This window comes from Solea senegalensis, linkage group LG3 (assembly GCF_019176455.1).
Source record: "Solea senegalensis isolate Sse05_10M linkage group LG3, IFAPA_SoseM_1, whole genome shotgun sequence".
In the NCBI taxonomy this organism is placed as follows: Eukaryota; Metazoa; Chordata; class Actinopteri; order Pleuronectiformes; family Soleidae; genus Solea; species Solea senegalensis.
The window spans coordinates 5,765,367-5,785,061 of record NC_058023.1 but is presented as its reverse complement, the minus strand read 5'-3'; the positions used below and the strand labels follow the sequence as shown (position 1 = coordinate 5,785,061).

General features: G+C 40.7%; 1 protein-coding gene across 1 annotated transcript in view; it reads right to left on the bottom strand.

Moving 5' to 3' along the window:
• Window positions 1-19,695, bottom strand: part of adam19a (ADAM metallopeptidase domain 19a) — a 156,087-nt gene that overhangs the window by 126,232 nt on the left and 10,160 nt on the right. Inside the window, exon 2 of the mRNA XM_044021542.1 lies at window positions 5,411-5,490. Coding sequence (XP_043877477.1) covers window positions 5,411-5,490 — 80 coding nt within the window. The remainder of the gene's footprint in view (window positions 1-5,410; window positions 5,491-19,695) is intronic.

The window sequence follows — 19,695 nt, the reverse complement described above, 5'->3', positions numbered from 1 at the left end:
GTACCGTAATGTACCAAACCGAACCATACCATGATGCAAAAACACCACTCTAGTGCTGCCCAACACATTTTAAAGCTGATACCAATCTTCGCGTTGTCACGAATATTTTGCATACGGTACATCTCATATCTTCTACTTGTTATATTCTATAGTTTGTATCGTCTATCCATCTTTGTTGCTCTGCAGGACTTCACTTTAGCATTATTGTGAGCATTAAGATGCACGAGAGGCGGTGAGACGCCTCCGTTGATTATCGTCAATTACACGGTGCCCATCAGGGGAGCTGGCCCGAGTCTGGCAGCTAATCATCCACGGAGAAATGAGGATAAACTGACAAAGGCTATACTTGAACACTTTCAGATTCGTGCTTCAGCCCAGAGGAAGCCTCATGTCACCGTCCTTCCTGTGACAGGCCAATAATTATGAAATAGAATTAAACTGACAAAAGCGAACAGAGGCTTACACCAAACAAATTGCTGTAAAATGAGTATTTATTAAATTAAACTTCCTAAAAGGTTGGGGTTTTTTTTTTTTTTAAAGAAAACTTAGACATTATTTTATTAGTTTTGCCGTCTCACGTCTCTCAGTTCACTTTAAGACATTCTGGGGACACGGCAAACCAAAGTGGAAAATATGTGTCCAAAGAGGAACAGGAGCTGTCACTCAGGCAGAAAAGTTTTAAAACAAAACCTCATTTTCATCTGATAATTCTCTGCACACAATGACGGGAGACACAGGTCGACCCGGCGGCTGAACCTCAATCACATTAGCAAAGTTGATATTGTTTATCCCTGAAACAATTTAATCACGTTCATTTAACAATTAAATTGATGAGTCAGATGATTTAGTTCCAAATCAGTTTGTAACTATGTACTTCATTAATTAAAAACAGACTCTATTAGGGTTTCAGTTCGTTACCTAAAAAAACACCAAAGTTAGAAAGACTCAGTACGTTTAAATGCACGGTTTAATCAAGCTAAGGCCGTAGTCCGACTAAGGCAGGCAGTCGGACAACTTGCCATGTATAAATGCGGAGGAGAAAATCGATTTATTGGCCATGTACGTCTGACTCCACCTCTGTAGGTGGCGCTGTATCTCTCTAAAAGCTATTGCGTATAGAATCAGTTTCCTGCTGACCTTTACATCACAGGAAAACAAACGGTGAACAGCGAGATGTACACATTAGATCAAGGGGTAATCGGACTATGAATCGCATTATCCCGGTACGTCAGTCAGACTAAGATTAAATCAATTTAAGTAACGTGTTTACACGACATTAAGAAAACAGAATTATTGTCTTGGTTTAAATAAAATCTGACTTAATGACATGGCCAACCTAAAAAAAAATTTAGTGTGGTCCATAAAATGCTGAATAATATTGATCAGTGTTTGTCAAACCTCGTTTTGTCCACAAACCAAAATGATTCGGTTTTAATGATTTCTTTTTTATATGGAGCAAAGACACCAGACAATACTCACATTTAAGAAGTGGAAAAATCACAGAAAATGGTTTTAAATTCTTTAGAAAACACCAAATCATCGATTATCACAAGAGCTGACTATTCATTTAGTAATCGATGAATCATTTCAGCCCGAATTCCTTATTTCCTTGTTAATGTGTGACCCTGGATAAAACAGTGGCTGTTCTCAAGGTGTCAAACACTCACTGCAACTTCTCTTTCCCTCTCTCCATCTCCAAACCCACTTGTCCTCTCTGGCCAAGGCAGCCATTAGGGCCATCTGTAAAGAGAGGCACTGAGCCGTGGTTGCATGTTGAGCTGCCAACTTCTTGTCAACAATAACAGATATCACTGAAAAAACAGGTAACCAGTCACTAAGACCTGGACTCTTGGTTTTATTTTAATGACAATTTCTCATCTGTACACCAATGTTTCAATGATTTGGGGGGGGGGATTCATTTAGAAACAAGACTGAATTGAGGAGAGAATTTTCAGTTATTGTTGGGTATCACACTTCACACTACCCACTTTGTTTCCCGCTCCACTGAGGATGTGGCAACATCTGTCCCCCCTCCAGTTGGCTGAAGAGACAGCACTGATGAACCTCATCAGGAACAAATGTTGAAGCAGTTTTGAAAACAGAATATAAATCTACTGGCAGCAACAACTTTTACCTAAACAGGAAACATGGTGGGAGTGTATGATGTATGATGAACGCGACTGACAAAAACCGACCAAATCTTTGTCACGACAGTATTTTATGGACCAGCAACAACGGTGGGGAGCTTAAATCAGCACGTTTAAGGGATTTGGCACTATCATTCACCACACCCCCATTTTAAGACCTTAAAGTGCATCTGGGTGATAAAATTACAAAGACAGAGAGAGCATGACTGATGTGAGTTCACACTCCACATCATTGGGTGGCAGTAATGCACCCGAACCCTGAAAATGAAGAGGAGACAAATGCGACGCACTCGCGGCCGCGGATCCATTTCTCAGCGGTCGACACATGCGATGCTTGCTGCACTAACTGTTATGCAAAATGCAAAGCTGGCCATGGAGGAACTAGAGATATTTGAGTTTGTCTGGAAACCTGGTACAGAAGCAATAGTGCATGATTTCATTATTAATCATGAGAAAATACAGTCCGCAGTAGCCAAAAAGGTACAGCTGAGCACCAGGGGCCTGGACTATATCAATTCAAATACAAATGGTATCCAACCGTACGGGCACTGACAGACCATTTCCCTTTTCGTTTTTGCAGTAGTGAAGTTTTTTTAACCCATTTTCAAAGAATAAAATCTAACCGAGTGACAAAAACATGAAGGTAACAGAGGGACCCTGGAAAAGCAAACAAACACTGACAAGGAAATTACACAGACATTTGCACAGTAGAAGTGACTTCCAGCTTCACAGTTTTTTTTTGCATTTGTTTGATTGTGGTTCACAAGGGGCAATAAATGTTTACATTTTTAATGTGTAAGAGTCTTTTTTTTTCTTCTTTTTTTTAACGTTCATGCCGGCATTTCCTAAAATGTTTAATATGGGGGACACGCTTTATAAAGAGGGCAAATTAGAAATTGTGAGAAGAGCAAATGTGTGCATAATGTAACACTTGTAATTTCCCCCCCCCAAAATAAGTGCTTCAAATGAAAAACAATGATGATGAAAGTCAGAGCAAGAATTTATTTTTTCCAAGAGACATCTGACGAGCTGAAACTGAAACTGTTAACGGAGCTTTTTTTCACGGCCGAGAGTCGAGTTCTGGACAATAACAACCAATCCGGTGTCCAATATCACAAACTCAAGTATCTAGCGATACTGATATAAGTCCAATATGGTCATTTTAGACCATTCATGAACTATGAAGCAGTTGTTTACAACACATTTGTGCCGAGTCGTGTCAAACACATAATTCTCCCACTGTGTAACAGATATTGTTCTTCCCAAATAATATATAGGATTTTATTAGATTTTACATTTCTATCTGTCCGACATCAGATCCAGTGATTTTGACCAGTATCTGACCGATAACGATACCAAACAATACTGATTCCCATCAGGAAGTGAATGCACGTAACTGCAACATAATTGCCAAAAACCCATACTTTCAGACTAAAACAGAGCCAGCAGATTTTAAAACATTCTAGTAGTGGAGGCGACAGGCGTAAAAACTGTAGGATGAAGGTAAAACAGTGTGGATGTAGCCTCATTTTCCAATGGGGTAGAAGAAGGTAATGGTTGACGAACTAAAGAAACATCACAACCAAAGAAACTAAATTTGGCAACTTATATGAACACAACTTGATGACTAGGGGTGGGAATGATACGATACATGGTCCACGATACCAATAATATCACAATACAAGACAATCATATAGCATTTATATCATGATATCTGTCTAACTGGAGAAAACAAAACGTCAATGTGAAATGTTTCTCTATTCACAACATAGAGAACAAAGTACATAACGTGGATGGAGCATCTCTTAGTGTAGCCTTCTCCACCATTATCCCGCTGTAAACTCCCTCTTCTTCCACCAGGTAACTTACATGAACTAAGTTTCACTCATTCATTTCAGCAGCGTTTCATGAAGTAGCAACACCCTTTTGTAATTTTAAAATCAAAATTTGCCCATGATGACTTTGCTTTAAATAAACTTACTTTGAGTGTAGCTAAACTCTACAATATTAGCGTGTGGCCAAAAAACAAGGGAGTAAAAAGTTTCCATATCAATAATCAAAGCACCGTGTCAAGTGTCCCCTCAGGACACAAGTACACAACGGCAAGAACAGATGTCCTCCATTTAGCCATAAAACCAGACCAGGGAGAAAATGCAATGAAGGTCGTCGGAAATGATTAAATATTTAAACTATCAAAGTCGAGGAAGACGCGACATAATTAGAAATGTGCTTCATTACACTGCATATTCCCATAATTTGACACACTCAATTCAAGCGCTTTTATGTCAGTGACCTTTCAAATGTGAAGTCCCACATCTGGTGTCGAGTCTCCGGCAATGGTGAAAAAGGTTTGAGTGCATTTGTATAAATATACAGGAAAATTAATGGCGGTCTGAAAAAATAAACCTTCACAATTGGTTACAGTACCATTTTGTAGTCGATTAGTGTAAACATATAGCTGTTTTACTGTACTGTGGTTTTATTTGCCTTAATAAATACTGTATATTAACTGCAACCTCGCACTGGTAATGACATACAATATTTTACTTTGATTTAGCAGTATTCTGTCTGTAATAATACAGAAAAATATATACATAAATAAATGTATAAATACTGTATTTAACTGTAACTTCACAGTGGTAATTATATTAGTTTGATACAGAGTTTTATCTGCTTTTTGTCACTTATTCTACTTCTCTCAAAGTCAAGGAAAATCTGTTTGTCGCTGGTCGCAAGTTCGATTCCACCCCTGGCTAATTGTACTTGATTCCATTGTAAGTCGCTTTGGATAAAAGCGTCTGCTAAATGACATGTAATGTAATGTAATGTTAAAAGGACTACCTCCGCCCACCACACGAGAATTAACAGAGACAGATGCTGGCCTCACCTTCCCTTGAACTGTACGCCCGTTTCCGCGGCAACTGCGGTACTAACACATTTGGATGTTCTTTGTGAAAAGAACATGCCATGCAGTGCAATGCAATGCAAAGGGAATAACTGAATAAATCACCCTTCTAATAAATCACTTTCTTGTAATAGCCACACATAGTAATTTCATAATAAAACACAAAGTACGGGTATCATGACTACAAATCCTGGACATATTTTACAGTGTGATATAAACATAAAAAGCCCGTTTCAGACATTAACTCGTTGGCAAACAGACATCAGTTCTATAAACAGGCAGTTGCAGTGTTAAGATGTGTCTGATGTGTGGTGAGGACGGTGTCAGAGTGGAGAAAAAAGTTGATGAGGTCTCTGACCTGTGTCGAGGCTTCAGCCTCCCTCTTGCTTCGGCCTTGGGAAACCCACCGCGCCGTCACCGTCCGTCCCCTCCTCGGCCCTGGACGACACAAAGCAGGAGAGAGATTAATGGGACTGTGGAGTGGTTACACACGCCGTTGCATCACATGCGAGGAGCGGTCGACGAAAGGTGGGGAAACGGCCACGCTCGATGGTGAAAATGTTGCTTCTCTTCAGGGTTGCCAGAGTGACCCAGAACCAAAACAGGGGCCCCATTGTTGAAATATGACCAATTACATCAAACACGGGGCATATGAAATACACACCACGGACATAAATGATTCAGGCAGGGTGATGGGCTTCACTGCCAATCAGTTAAAAAAATGCCCAGCTCATCTGCGATCAATACTTGAGCACACAACTGTGGAAAACCAAAATAATTTTCAATATGAAACAACCCAATTTTCAATTTTCTAACTTCTTACTGTTAAGACTGCAAAAACAAATCAATTAATAACAGATTTAACCACTGCTAAACTAATTGCCGACTCTTCTGATAAGTGATGAATTAGTTTAAGTGTTTTATTTTATACAATGAAACTGTAATTTTCGGCTTCTTAAAATGTGCCTATGTTCTTGTTTCTTTGCTCTTTTATGACAGTCAAGTGAAAATCTTTCATTTGTGGACATACCAAAACACTGAAGGACGTATTCATATCGTCTTTTTTTTGTGGATAAACAACAAATTGTGCACTTAATGGAGAAAACGACGATCAAGAAAACAATCCCCAGTCTAGAAATCAAACAAACAATTTTACTTTAAAATTCTGTGAAATATTAATATCTGTATTGCGACATCATGATGTTATAATCTTCAGCTCAGGTTACCCGCTCTCTACCAAACAGTTTTTCCCATTTTTTTCTCTAGACCGGCCCCCTTTCGACCAGACTAGATGCTCATTTGAGTTTTGACGCCCCTGATTTAGATCTTCCTCAAAATGTCTAGTTAATTCTGACTTGGGTAACTAAATAAATTAGAATAACTCTCTTATAATGCATGTGCATATTATTCATCTTTAACTTGGAGACCTGCACCTGTGCTGATCTATCACGACACCACTACTATACATTATATAAGCGCAGATTAATATCAGACCTATATTAAATTCAAAAGCGCAGTAAGTGATGATCTTCGCCTTTGAAAACTGTGAAGACGACATTAAAGTTTCACCACATTTCACTTAGACGGTTGATCTAATCATTTCCACACCCACAAGCTGTGTCCCGACATTATCATTCAGCTGTAGTGGTGTTTGTGTCCATTTGTGCTGCACAGCTGTCTGCTGTGGCTGAAAACACCACTGTGAGAGCAGCAACGAAAGAAAAAGAAAAAAAAATATCACACACAGTAAAGTTGTGGTCCAGGGAGATAATGAGGCGGCATGAAGTCGAGGTGGAGCTGTAGATTCAGCTGGCAGTTCTCGGGAGGCTCATCACTATGAATGAGCAAACCGTTTCACACTGTTTTTCCATTGTAATTTCTTATTTTACTGCAGAAATATTGATTTTTAGCCACATGTGACTTGCATACTTATAGATATCTGTAATGGAATCATGAATAATTGGTGAAACTGGCAAACAGCCCAAATTGTACTACATTAAACATTAACCTTGTTATCATAGCACAAGCCAGTACAACAGTCTGGTGCAGGACTGCGGCGAAACACAGACATCAGATATCACGACTGTGACGTAAAGAAACGTCGCGCACAAAAGGTGTGTGATCAGGGAACACAGTCAAGTCCCTGACTGCCTGCCGGGAAACTAATGAGAGAGGCCGCTGGACTGTGTGTTGGCGGGAGATGAGTTCCAACAGTCGCATAAAAACCTCACAACAATTACACAAAGGTGCAGTTTAAGGATACAAATGTATATTTGATACAAAGAAACATGAGTGCATGTGTGCTGAGTGGGCACTGAGCGTGCGTAAATAACGGACATAGGCTCCCACACTCCCAGAAACTAATGTCAGTGCTGTATGATGAGCCACATTAGAGATGATTTTCTGGCATGACCAACAATTATTCACACCAGGACAGTGTAAGGCAATTCCAACCTTATTTTTTTTTTTATGTAAAACCATGTTTTCATCATGGTACGATTCACTTTCGCATGGTTAAGACCTGGGTCAGGCTTGTGTTTCAACTCAGAACAGTAGCTTTGCTTTGCCTTTTAGTGCGACAACAACAAATAACGGCATTGAACGCGACTCCACAAACAACAATTTTGGGTGCCAAAAATGGAACCCAAAAAATGGAACCAAAAAATGGTTGGGGTCGGTTATTTTGGTACCATTCCTAATGGAAACGCAAAAAAATATGTACCATACTGTACCAAACATTCCACTCGGTGGAAAACACGACTTAAGTTGGTCAATTTCGAGTCTCCTAGTAACGTCATACGTCAACTGAGCTGTTTGTGTTGATGCATTCACCACCAAGCCATAACCAGCCATTTTGAAAATGTTTTGCTCCAAAAGCAGACGCTCTCATTCCAGTCACGTTACAGTGATGCGGTGAGCGTCTCCTTCTCTCTTTACAGCATGTCGTCTATGCTTAGTGTAGCATTTACGTGATATTTCAGATTAACGAATCATGTCGAATTTCCCCCAATATCCAGTCCAGTGATTTTGACAGGAATCTGACCGCTGCAGATGCGGAGCATCAGATCAGCTCATCACTAGAACGGAGACATGACAGGAAGTCATGAGGGACTGGGAGAAATCTTCGTAGGAGCTGAACACGGTGTTCACAGCAACGCAGTAGAGTGTCTCACAGCTGCTTAGAGCATAGATTCTGTTGTTTGCATGTATGAGGTTATGGAGATGACATCTGAAGTTACACTGAGGTTAAAGTTCACGGCTCAGACACTCAGTTAATTGCTGCTGCCGCTGTGGAGAAGAAAGACCCCACTCATAGGGCTAAGGGGCATCTCCTTGATTTCACCACATCATAAAACACCAAACAGATCTTCGGAGCAGAAAGGTCAAGTATAAGGATCTGCTTTGGTAAGAAGTGCCATTCAAACAGGCTCATGCAGTGATCAAACTGAATTTTTTGAAAATACATGTTGAGACCTGGTTGGTTGAAGCAAAAGTTGATTTTTCTTTTCGAGCACAGACCAAAGATATTGATGTTATTTTAATAAAAGTTAAACTGTGCATACTGTGTGACTGTTCGGCTGGGCCAAGGGGTTATAAAATGTGTGAAAATTAATACTGCTGTGATCCAAGTCGGAGCAACGTTGCACTTGTGTTGAATAATGGCTCCCATTTTCACAGAGCAGGGATCTCAACAGACGACTAGATCAGCTCGGATGACTCATGAGCTCACTTCAAATTGACAAAAACACTTCTTGAGAAGTCGAATTTAAAAAGAGAGTGATTCATACCCATCGGCTCGGGCACCCATACATTCTATCACAGATAACGCCGAGACGTCACCACTTTATCTTGGCATGGGAAACAGTGAAACACACAGACAAAAGGGCTTCCAGAACTTTCATTTCAACTCTGGGGAACATTTAGCCGATATCATCTGGAAGACAGAACAAGATGCAATAAAAAGGCTGGAGAGAAAGGGGGCTGTGCAAGGACCAGGGTGTGTGACTTATCAAGCAATTAAATCAAATATCCAAACACTGGGACACAAGCAAAGAGGAGAGCAGCACATCAAAGCTTTTGTAAGAATCCTTTACCCTTTTTTTTTTTTAACCAAATGATTAAGAGATGATCAAACTGGGAGCCAAAGGAAAACAACCAAACAAACTGTCTGGCATTTACTTTCTGAAAACCGAACCACGAATATAGTTATATTTAATGATCTATATTGTATCCATCCAATCCGATACTTAAAAAACCTAAATGTTAAACAAATGTGACTATATCCATATACTGAAGTTCCCCCAAAAAATACGAAATGACAGATAAACCTAACGACGCCGACGTGAAGCAAAGAGCTCGACAGAGAATCAGTCAGCTGAAGTTTGTCGGTACTTTACAATCACCGGCTTCGCTCAAGGCTGCGGTGCGAAGAGTGGAGCTTCTTCACCCCTCCCCCGACAAATGATGACCAGACACACACTCGGACGGATGACCCAAGCGCGACGAGAGATGTGGTTCACACTAAAGTGACAATGAATGTGACCTGCTGAAGATGATTTTTGTGGTCAACGCCATGAAAGACAAATGAATGAAATCTGTTAGCGCTGCTACCCTTCTAGCAGAAACAATTGTCCAGGTCCACATCCAGGAACTACTGCTTGCCAAAAAAGTCTTAATTAGAAAACAGGAAAGTGACGACAAGAATGCATTATATATCAAATACAGTAGATGCAAAGCCACATGAAAATTCTAGTATTCGCTGAATATATGCGTATTTTGCACAGTTAAGTGGCTTCACAAAATTTGAACCGAACTCCCTACTGAGCAAGACTGCTCTCTTAGCCATTTACCCTTTAGCAAGCATCTAACTAAGCTCAGACCCCACTGGGAAAGTCCATCACACTGCTCGATCACGAGCGCACAGTCAGGAATCCACACCACAGGCCTCTGCCTTGTTCTTGTCACCTATTCTCTTAAAAACATTGAAATCCCATATGCCTAGAAGGCACTCCCTCCGCACTGTAATCCATTAATCTGTCTCGTTGTCAAGTGTGTTTTGTGCAGTTGTGTGATCGGCACGGCTGAATAATGTGCACAAAGGCTCGGCATGAGGGAATAAAGTAAGCCTTACAATCTGCCGGAGTCAGGACTCGACATCATAGGCAGCGAATTCAACAAGAAATCAAATGATTACATCCGTGTTTTTTTTGCTTAGAGTCTGGGAAGATCATTGCTCTCTCCCCAATGTGAAGGTCACCATTAATCGCTGATGACAGTGAAAGGAATCCATAAAATGTCAGCAGCACTTGGCTTGGACGTGCTACAGACAGGAGGAGACTTTTCTGTGACATTTGAGGATTTCAGTAAAGGGGAGAGGCAACAATAATAAGTGAAGCAGCATGCCATGGGAATAAATGGGATGTCTGAGGTCGCCTGAGTTGAAGATGCCGTTTTATCCAGCTCTCTTTACCTCTGGCATGTGGCTCTCACATGCTGTACACGGTATGGTGTGTTTCACTCACTTTCATTTCCATTGCATCCTCACATCAAGGAACAACATGGGGCCAAACCATCGCTCCACCTGTTCTCCACCGTGTGGCGTTGCTCTTAGGCTAAAAGTGACTGATTGCCTCTACCTTGGAGGTTATGTTTTCAGTGTTCTGTCACTGCTTTTAACAGGATTGCATGAAAATTACAAAACACATTGTCTTGAAACTTGGAAGGGTGGGGTCTGGACCAAGGAAGAAACCATTAACCTTTGGAGCAGATCCAATTATGCAGGTTAATACAGGAATCTCAGCACTTTCTTTAAAGAATGACTCTGTGATTTGTTCCAGAAACATCTTCTTGTTTTCTATTTCTGTTGAATTCCTCTCCACGTCCACATATCCATAGAAATAATGTTGCCTGGCAAATAAAAGTACACAAGTCTGGGAAAGGTTGCAAAAAGTTGCTCCCCTGTCAAATCTCTGCCTTCAAAATCCAAAAATACAGAATGCCTGACAAAAACTAAAAGCTGGCTGGAGAAGAGCTCCGCGATACCGTCTGCACCAGTGTTTTACAGACATCGCTTTTTAAAGATGACAACCCCTCACAACCCACTTCACAACATAAATTGTGACAAGAGCAAATGTGTGCATATCAAAACACTTTCACTACCATTTCTGTACCACCTAATATCACTTTTGAATAGCTAACGCAGATACGTCCAAGATATGATTAATTGTGCATATGCTATTTTCTAAATCTTAAGTAAAAGGAGAATGCTAATGTATTCAGGCATTCTCGCAACCCATGTGAGGACACCGACCCCGTCTGTGGGAATGACTTGTCTACTTCATGTCTGAATCTGGGTCAGGTCAGTGAAGTGACCTCAGCCCCAAAATATAGATGCAGCTCACTTTTACACACAGCAAATGACAGATCCACAGAGAACCAAGAAAAACTACTACCGAGCTGGTAAAACCTTATTTTGATGGGGGTTTCTATGATTTTTGTCGTGGACTGCGGGGTAAAAACCACAGAAACGATTCAGGCGTTTTAAATCATAAGTGCTGTGCATTAGTATGCAAAGTCAAGTGTTGTAAGTGGACAATAGATCAAAGCAGGACAGCAAAATGAAATGTCCTAAAATTGATCATACATTTCCCCACACTATATTGTGCATGTGTTCTCCTGCTTCTGCTGTAGCTCTATTAGAAACACAGCGATAGATGGATGCCTCTCGCTCTCATGATTGATGCTCTTTCACTGTGCAGAGCTGTCTTTTGTGGCACTGCTACAACTACTACAGAGAAATGCAAACTCAACCTTTCCCACTACTACTACTACTGCTGCTGCTATATCATTATCTTCTAAAGCAGTGGTTCTGAATCTTTTTATACCAAGCAGCACCTGAGAAAATATTGAGCTCTCAATGTAACACCATTAGTCCCAACGTTGAAACACAGTGGTGTAAATAGACCGAGCAAAGTCAGCTACGGACTTTTCACAGGAGGTAGATTTATACCCAATCAGATCATTTGCTCCCTCATCGTCCTCCTCTTCCTCACATATACTTCACACACTGGTATAGTGAAATTAGATTAAGATTACATTTACCCTGGTAAATTCAGTAGAACAGTATTTCTGATTTTCCTCCAAGTGCCACCAGAGGAAGCTCACGTACCACTGGTGGTAAACGTAACACAGTTTGAGAACCAAGGTTCTAAACTACAAGCAAAGCACTTAAAGATGTTATTTAGGAAGAAGACAGGGACAGTTTCGAATTCAGACACCACCTGCTCCATACAAATGCTCCAGCTAGAGATGATCACTCACATAAATCAGTTCAAAGGTCTTCTTCAGTGTTTGGTGAGGTGACAGAGACCTAGACCTTTAGCGGCGAGAATCGAATTCATTGTCGAGTCGAAATGAATGTTTGTGCCAAATTTGAGACATTTCCTCAAACCGCTCTTAAGGTCGAAAGAACATAACTGATGGAGAGATTTGAAAGCACGGCTGTTGCCAGGTGTGGAGGCAGGAAAAAGTATTGAACCATCGTTAGTGGAGCGCAGTTAAATCAGTTACCTACAGCATGGATGAACTTTACAACCATGTCATTTCTGTAACCAAGACCTTTTTCCCCCATAAATGCTAGGAAATACTTGACGTTTGCACAGACACTTCCCGCTCTTATCACAATTGCATACAGTGCCACACAGTGCCAGTATAACATGATGAAAATTCAACATTTGTAAACTTGCTTATCTCCAACACAGCACAGCACTCCTCTCCTCTCCTCTCCTCCCCCATGTCCTCTACTTCTCTGTGGAGCTCACAGAAAGCAGATGCCCACTCAATCCACTCGAATTTGCATGGACAATTATGTTTGCTTTGTGCGGGTACTTGAATGGCAGAAATGAAGTATTCATGCGAGACTAGAAAAGGTTTGTTCTGAACATAATCTACGACGTTGATTATTTAAATAAAAACCTGGGACGCAGATCTTCAGAGTTGGCATGTTATATTGCTTTCACTCAAATAAAACGACCTAAATGGTCATTTACAAATATGGCACAACAGAAGGGATACAAGAACAGAAAGAGCAAGACCGAAAGTATGTAAATAAGAGAAGCATTCCACCGAATAAATCACATTTACACTAATCATTGTTTTTTTGATGCTTTCATAATCTTCTAGTTCTAAGACAGCAAAATATCGTCAGATATGTTGTGTGCTGTATTTACATTTCAATACCAAATGTGCGCTAGAACGCGATTCGAAGATGTCACTTGTTCGTTCAGAATCAGCTGTCTTACGTGATTTTCATATTCCCGGAGAAGCCTCTGCATTAAAACCACTTACAAACTGCTCTCTATGGGAAGACACAGAATAGGCGCTGATTGGACAAAGATAAACGCGGCAAAAACCTCACTTCCATAGAAGCTCAGCTTCTCTGGGCGTCGATGGAGCAGTGGGCGGGCGCGGACGCTGGGCCTCAGCAGGATGATTGAAAGGCAGATTGACAGCATTGTAGAAACATACACGACAGTGGAACCATTTATGCCTCAGTATGGATTTTGCGAGGGGAGTCTGTAGATAAATAGCTGGCTATTATTTGTTCGGCGATATAGCTCATTTTCATTTGTGCATTATACACTGTGAATAAAAACACTATTAGAGCATTTTCAGTTTTACATAATGATCGCGTTTTCCTTGTTCTTGACGCCCGTTTGCAGAATTTATGTATAAATAACTGGGGCGGAAAAAAGTTTCCCCTCTTTCAAAGTGATGTGATGATGTGAAAACAATGAATTGCTCAGCTCTCCTCTGCAGTTTAGCAGAGCTCAATGGATAAAACATCTTATCGACCGGCTCCATCTCCAACCCCCAGATTCAGAGACAGCGCTCCGTGATGACCTCTTAACTGCCTCTTTTCCTGTACTCTCAAGTCATGTTTTCTCACCTTCCTCCCTCCATCTGCTCCGTTATACCTCTCGCAATCCTGCTGCACAGTTGTACAACCGGCTCCACTAAAAGCGGATGCAGGAGAGCACTGAGCAACTTCAAAGTTTCACAGCATCATCCTGCAATCACTTTCAGACGGACGAATGACGAGTTGGACAAAGTTTCAGAGAGGCAGTTGAACATGTCTTTCCAAAACAGCTTCCCCCAGGCCCAAAGAAAATCAATTCTTGTTCAAGACGGTGTTGTACTCCACCCGGCGAATTGTTCAAGTTGGTAGCTTCATGAAAGTGTCATGATGGAAAGAAGTAATAAGGTGAATCTCAGCCTCTCACAGTCTGCTTTCCTGGATTTATAATCCACATTTAAATTGGAGTACGTCTCTGAAAGCAGCTTAAAGTCAGAAAGTTGACAGAACCAGCGCTGAAGCATTGTACTACATGATGTAATCCACATTGGACTTTGGGGAGTCATTAAGGAAATGGTTTGAAGCAGAATTATTCTTTCCCAGTGAACTAAGACAGAAGTTAGATTCGAGAGTCTGTGAAATCCTCCGACGTCTCCTTCCCCACCTTCCCCACCTTATTACAGAAGACTCATTATGGTGGTTAGAGATGGGACTGATCTCATCCAATATCTGTAATTGGGTATACGGATTTGAAGTTTTTTTCACTTTGTTGCCAAATGTTTAAATCAAGGTACATACATGATGTATTTAAGTAATTTCTCTTTGAGCGTAAAAGATGATGCACACAAACACCTTTCTCCTTCAAAAGAACGTGATGCCTTTTAGCAAAATGGGTCAATAGAGCAGCCAAGTACATCATATGGACAAGAATATATACGCAATTAGAACATATGAGATCTACAGCACGTATATGAAAGGTCACTACAGCAAAGAAATGTGCTATATCTTCAAAACTTTTCTTTGTGGATGCTTCACTGTGGAATCCAGCACTAACAACAAAGGTGTAACAAAGGTTACAATTATTTCTCCCCCCCCTGCAGTCGATTAGACACCGCAGTGACCTGTGAGAAAATTGTGAAAGTTTAAATAACTCCACGAGAGGGAAGTGCTTGGAGAAAGGAAGCCATTATTTCTAGACTGAAACTTTCATACTATCTTCAGCTGGCATTTCGGCTGCCATTAACTCCTGGAATCATCCAGATGATCATCGGCATTACCGATACAGAGACAGCGCAATCATCGACGGCATTGAGGCTTTTTATGTTCGTCAGAAGATAAACGGTGGCCAAAGATTTCAGAAGCCATTGACATTTAAAAAGGTTCAAGTTGTGTCACTTTTGTTTTAAACTGGCTTTTGCTTTAAACTTTTCAATTACAGCTACATGAGATTATTGTTGTAAGCAAAGGTTGTACATGCTGCGTTATTTGGAATGTAGGACCATCTTTCACCAGGTGTATTCGCCAACAGCAACCACGCATTGCTGGACTTTGCTCCACTTTCAGTTCTAGATTATTCCAGGTTACAAAAGTCCCCCAATAACACAGCTCACAGCACTTCCACACCCAGGTGGCCAGCAGAACTTAAAAAAAGCACAGCAAGTTGCAACTATGGTGCCCAAAGACCGAACCACACCTGGAAAAACCTCACTACCCCACTCGGAAATGTCAAAAACTTTAAAATATAGGTGGCTGAACGCGACACAAACATAATTTGAGCAAACACCTACTCTCTTTCTACATTATCTGTGGATATGTAACACATATAAGTTTAGAACTTGTCCATCATAGACGCCTTCAACCTTGTTGCTCGCCTCATCTCTCAGGCACCATTTGAGCATCAGTACGGTTTTAAAAGTATCAGTTTAGCACTAATCCTAACCCCTTTTTTTGGAAAGAACCCAAACCAAACCCAACCATAATGGCCACCAAAATTTAATCAGTTCATCCTCGAGTTCAAGTGAACGTTTGTGCCACATTTAAATGAATCCCCTGAAGACATTCTTGAAGTGCCATGTTCATAAGAAGAGGGCATATTGGACAGATGGACGGACAACTCGGAGACGTAATGTTTGCAGCCACAGCTGTCGCTGGCACGGAGGCATAAAAATTAGGATAAGTAACATTAATGTCGGTAAATAATTGTGGCGAACAGAGTCTGTGGAAGGGAAACATCCTTGCATTAGGAAAACACTTCGTATTATCGCTTTGTAATGACTGAGTGGACATGGACGGTGCCGGCTGGTGTGTGTAAAGTCCAGTTTTAAGAAGCAGGAAATGGGCTGACGGAGCAGCTGCCACAGTCTGGACTGCTCCGCTTCATCGGCTCCTCTTAAAACTTCTCTCTCACACAAAGGAAGAGGACGAGAGACAAAGACGCGAGCGGCTGTTTTCGCCAAATTACACGGACACATTTTCTCACTCACATCTCGTAGGATGTGACCATGCAGACCTACATCTGTGTCTGAAATATCTGCACTAACATCATAATGTTAGTGAATTTAACTTCTTTTATGGTGCCCTTAGCTGTGAAAACATCTCAAACAATTCGGGGGAAACAAATAAGTAAAATACATAGAACAATTATGTCAAACTGTTTTATGAATCTTACAAGTGTTATCAAACAGATGTTCTGCATATTTACATGGTTCTGGTAAAAACACAAATATATAAATAGGGATAGCACAACTCCACTTTTATGTCTAACTATAGTGATGATATCATTCCGCAGTCACTGGGAAGACGGTCACTGATTGGCTCATTTTACTCGACCCTATAGCTGCTTTACTGTTCCATATCACGCCTGCCCAGTTCTACTTGAACTGAATCCCTTCTTCGTTGTTTTCCTTCTCTTCTTTTCTTCCCCCTGGGGTTAAAGCCCAGCTGTGCAGAGCTCAGATGGCACAGCATATGGCTTTCCTTGCCAGCCATTGCTAGACTGAATGTGATTTATTTATTTTTTTTTATCATGCAAAAAACTGGATAAAAGTTTGCTGGATGGTGACAAGGAGAGAAAGTTAGACAGAAAGATGGGAGGGATGTCACTTTCCCCGAATAAGTCATTCAAATGTATTCAAAAATGCAGCAGTACAAGCACAAAGCACTGAGAAGTGAAATGCGGGATGTTTAACAGTGGAGTCGATTTTCCTTCACGGGGCGTTTAGGACACTTGGTTCTGATGTGGCCAACATCCTTGTTAAAAGGAAACAAGTTACTGTAATAATTTTTGTGTGCGATGGTGTCCCAACTCAACTGTTTTCTCAACTACATATTGCAACAAACATACTTTTTGAAAATTCAATACACTGAGAAATGAGAAAAGTTTGCTCAGCTTTGACTCGTTTCATGTGGATTTTCTCACTTTAAGATGAGACGGGGCAAAAAAAAACCTTTTTGACCTTTTTTCCTTTGCGCCAAAACTTCCAACGCTCGGTATTGAACTTTGATCGAACTGTGATGCATATTTTATGTCAGGCTGGAAGATATGCACATGCACTGTCTAGACTGTCAAAATTACAAAGTATAAGAAATTATGAAACCAAGTATGAGAAACAAGTTTGTGTTTGATTTAAATTACTTCAAATGTCGATTAACAACCTTCTTTTTGGGGACGATATTTGCCTATTTCTTGATCAAAGGCATTTGCCAATTATTACACACAATAATTTTACACATTTAACACATTTTTGTTCTCAGAAACATGATAAATGTTACTAAGTCACTAAAACATTTTTATTTTTGCTTTATTGAGGACCTGTTCCATGTCAGACTGTAACGATTAACGCATCGTCAACTACTTTTATAATCGATCTATCGGTTTGGGCATATTTTCTGGATAATCAAATCAAGCTTTTAGATGTTTTCAGCTTCTTAAAAGTGAATATTGTCTGGTTTCTTTCCTCCATATCAGAAAGAAATCATTAAACCCGAGTAATTTTGGTTTGTGGACAAAACATTTCCAGGTTTGTTGGAAACAAAGAAAAGAAAATGTTCAGCCAATGAATCGATTATGAAAATAATCGTTAGTTGCAGCCGTAGTTCTGTGGATCCAATATTTGGTTACATTAAAATGTAAATTGGCTAAATATCTGAGCCCCTATCAGTCGACCTCTAAACCAAAGAGGTGAAAACAAACATTACACAGATCTGTGTGAACTAGAACAGGATGTACAGTGGAGTGACGACAGAAGTACCATAGAAATCGATAGTTCCCTGAATACATCACTTCTACCGTCGACATATAATGCCTCTAGAATATGCTGCTGCACTGTTATGGCTGTTTTCCCAGAGCGCCATTCTCATTTAAAAGCAAAATAACTGCTTAACTATTCCAAAGGAGCAACTCCCTCACAGTCACTCAGCTGGGCACCTCGGCAAAAATGCACCACGTCTGTGATACAATCATAAAATATTCACAAAAAGGTGTACCGTTCTGCAAGTTGTTCACTGTGTCTGAAGAATCAAACACAGTAAATACAGTACACAAGAAGAAAATACTCTTTTGTGGGAAAGATTGGTCGGCAGAAGGTGCAATGACGATGACACAGTCACGGAGGGTGACAAGCAATATTGATCGCTGAAGGTTAAAGCTCTTAATTTATTGATCAAATCCAGTCGAAATGCCTTAAGCTGGAGCTCAATACGATAAACAATGTACAAAAAGTAGGGCTGTGAAATACAACCTTACTCGTTTGCTTCATGAGAAAACAGTAGATAAAAGAGAGTCCCTTTTCTAGGTTATCCTTCCTTCCAATAGCCCAAGGCTGCTACATTATTCTACTAATTATAGGAGTGCTGCTGACAAATGCACTTTTTTTTTGTTGAAGTTAATAATGCATGTTCATGTTGACGCTATTTCTTTTTCATAGTAGCCTCTATATGTCACAGAGAAATGACATTGTTGGGGCAAGATAAAGCAGCAAACATAACAGCCTGTTCCTCTACCCTATAGCGGTGTGTCCACCGAGTGGAAAGGTTTGGTACACATTTTGTTGGCGTTTCCATTAGGAAGAGTACCAAAATAACGAGTCCCAACTGTTCCATAGTCAGCACCCTACCCTCGGGGTAGTAAAATGGTACGTACCCATGACAGCCAGCTGACTGGGCGACAGAAACACGTCACTCTCTTGCGATTGGTGTAAATATCCCACGGAAGTCGAGGCAAATGCCCGCAGTCTATTCCAATACAATTACTGACGTCATGTTGAGGCAAACGGACAAAAACCGAGCAGAAATCGTTGTCACTGGAAATGTGTTGCTCACGACCAAATCGTTTGAAAATCGGCCTGAATTCATGTCAATATGACTAACGACAGTAGGCTACCTCCTTGACTTCTACGCTCACGCTAGAGCCGGGACGTTCACAAACGAGTCGTATCTTTTGAGTTCAAATAAACGGTGAGACACGAGTCGCAGTTGTGAACCGTACGTTTGCGAGCCGTTCTTTTAAATGCGAAGTGACTGAGTGAGTGACCCCAAACCAAAACACTGCCTGCCACATTGCTGCCGCTAACACACAGAAAGAGAGGAGGAGATAAAGTGCTATTTAGTGCCGTGCTAAAATAACACTGCCAATATGAGCAAACGTAGTATCATTTCGATGCACTTTTCTGTGGACGACAGAGTTCTAAAAAATTATTAAATATAAGAACGAGCCAGTCTTTTGATCGGCTATTACAAAGGAACGGCTCCTCAAATCTGGCTCCCTTCAAAGAGACGTAAATTCCAGCATT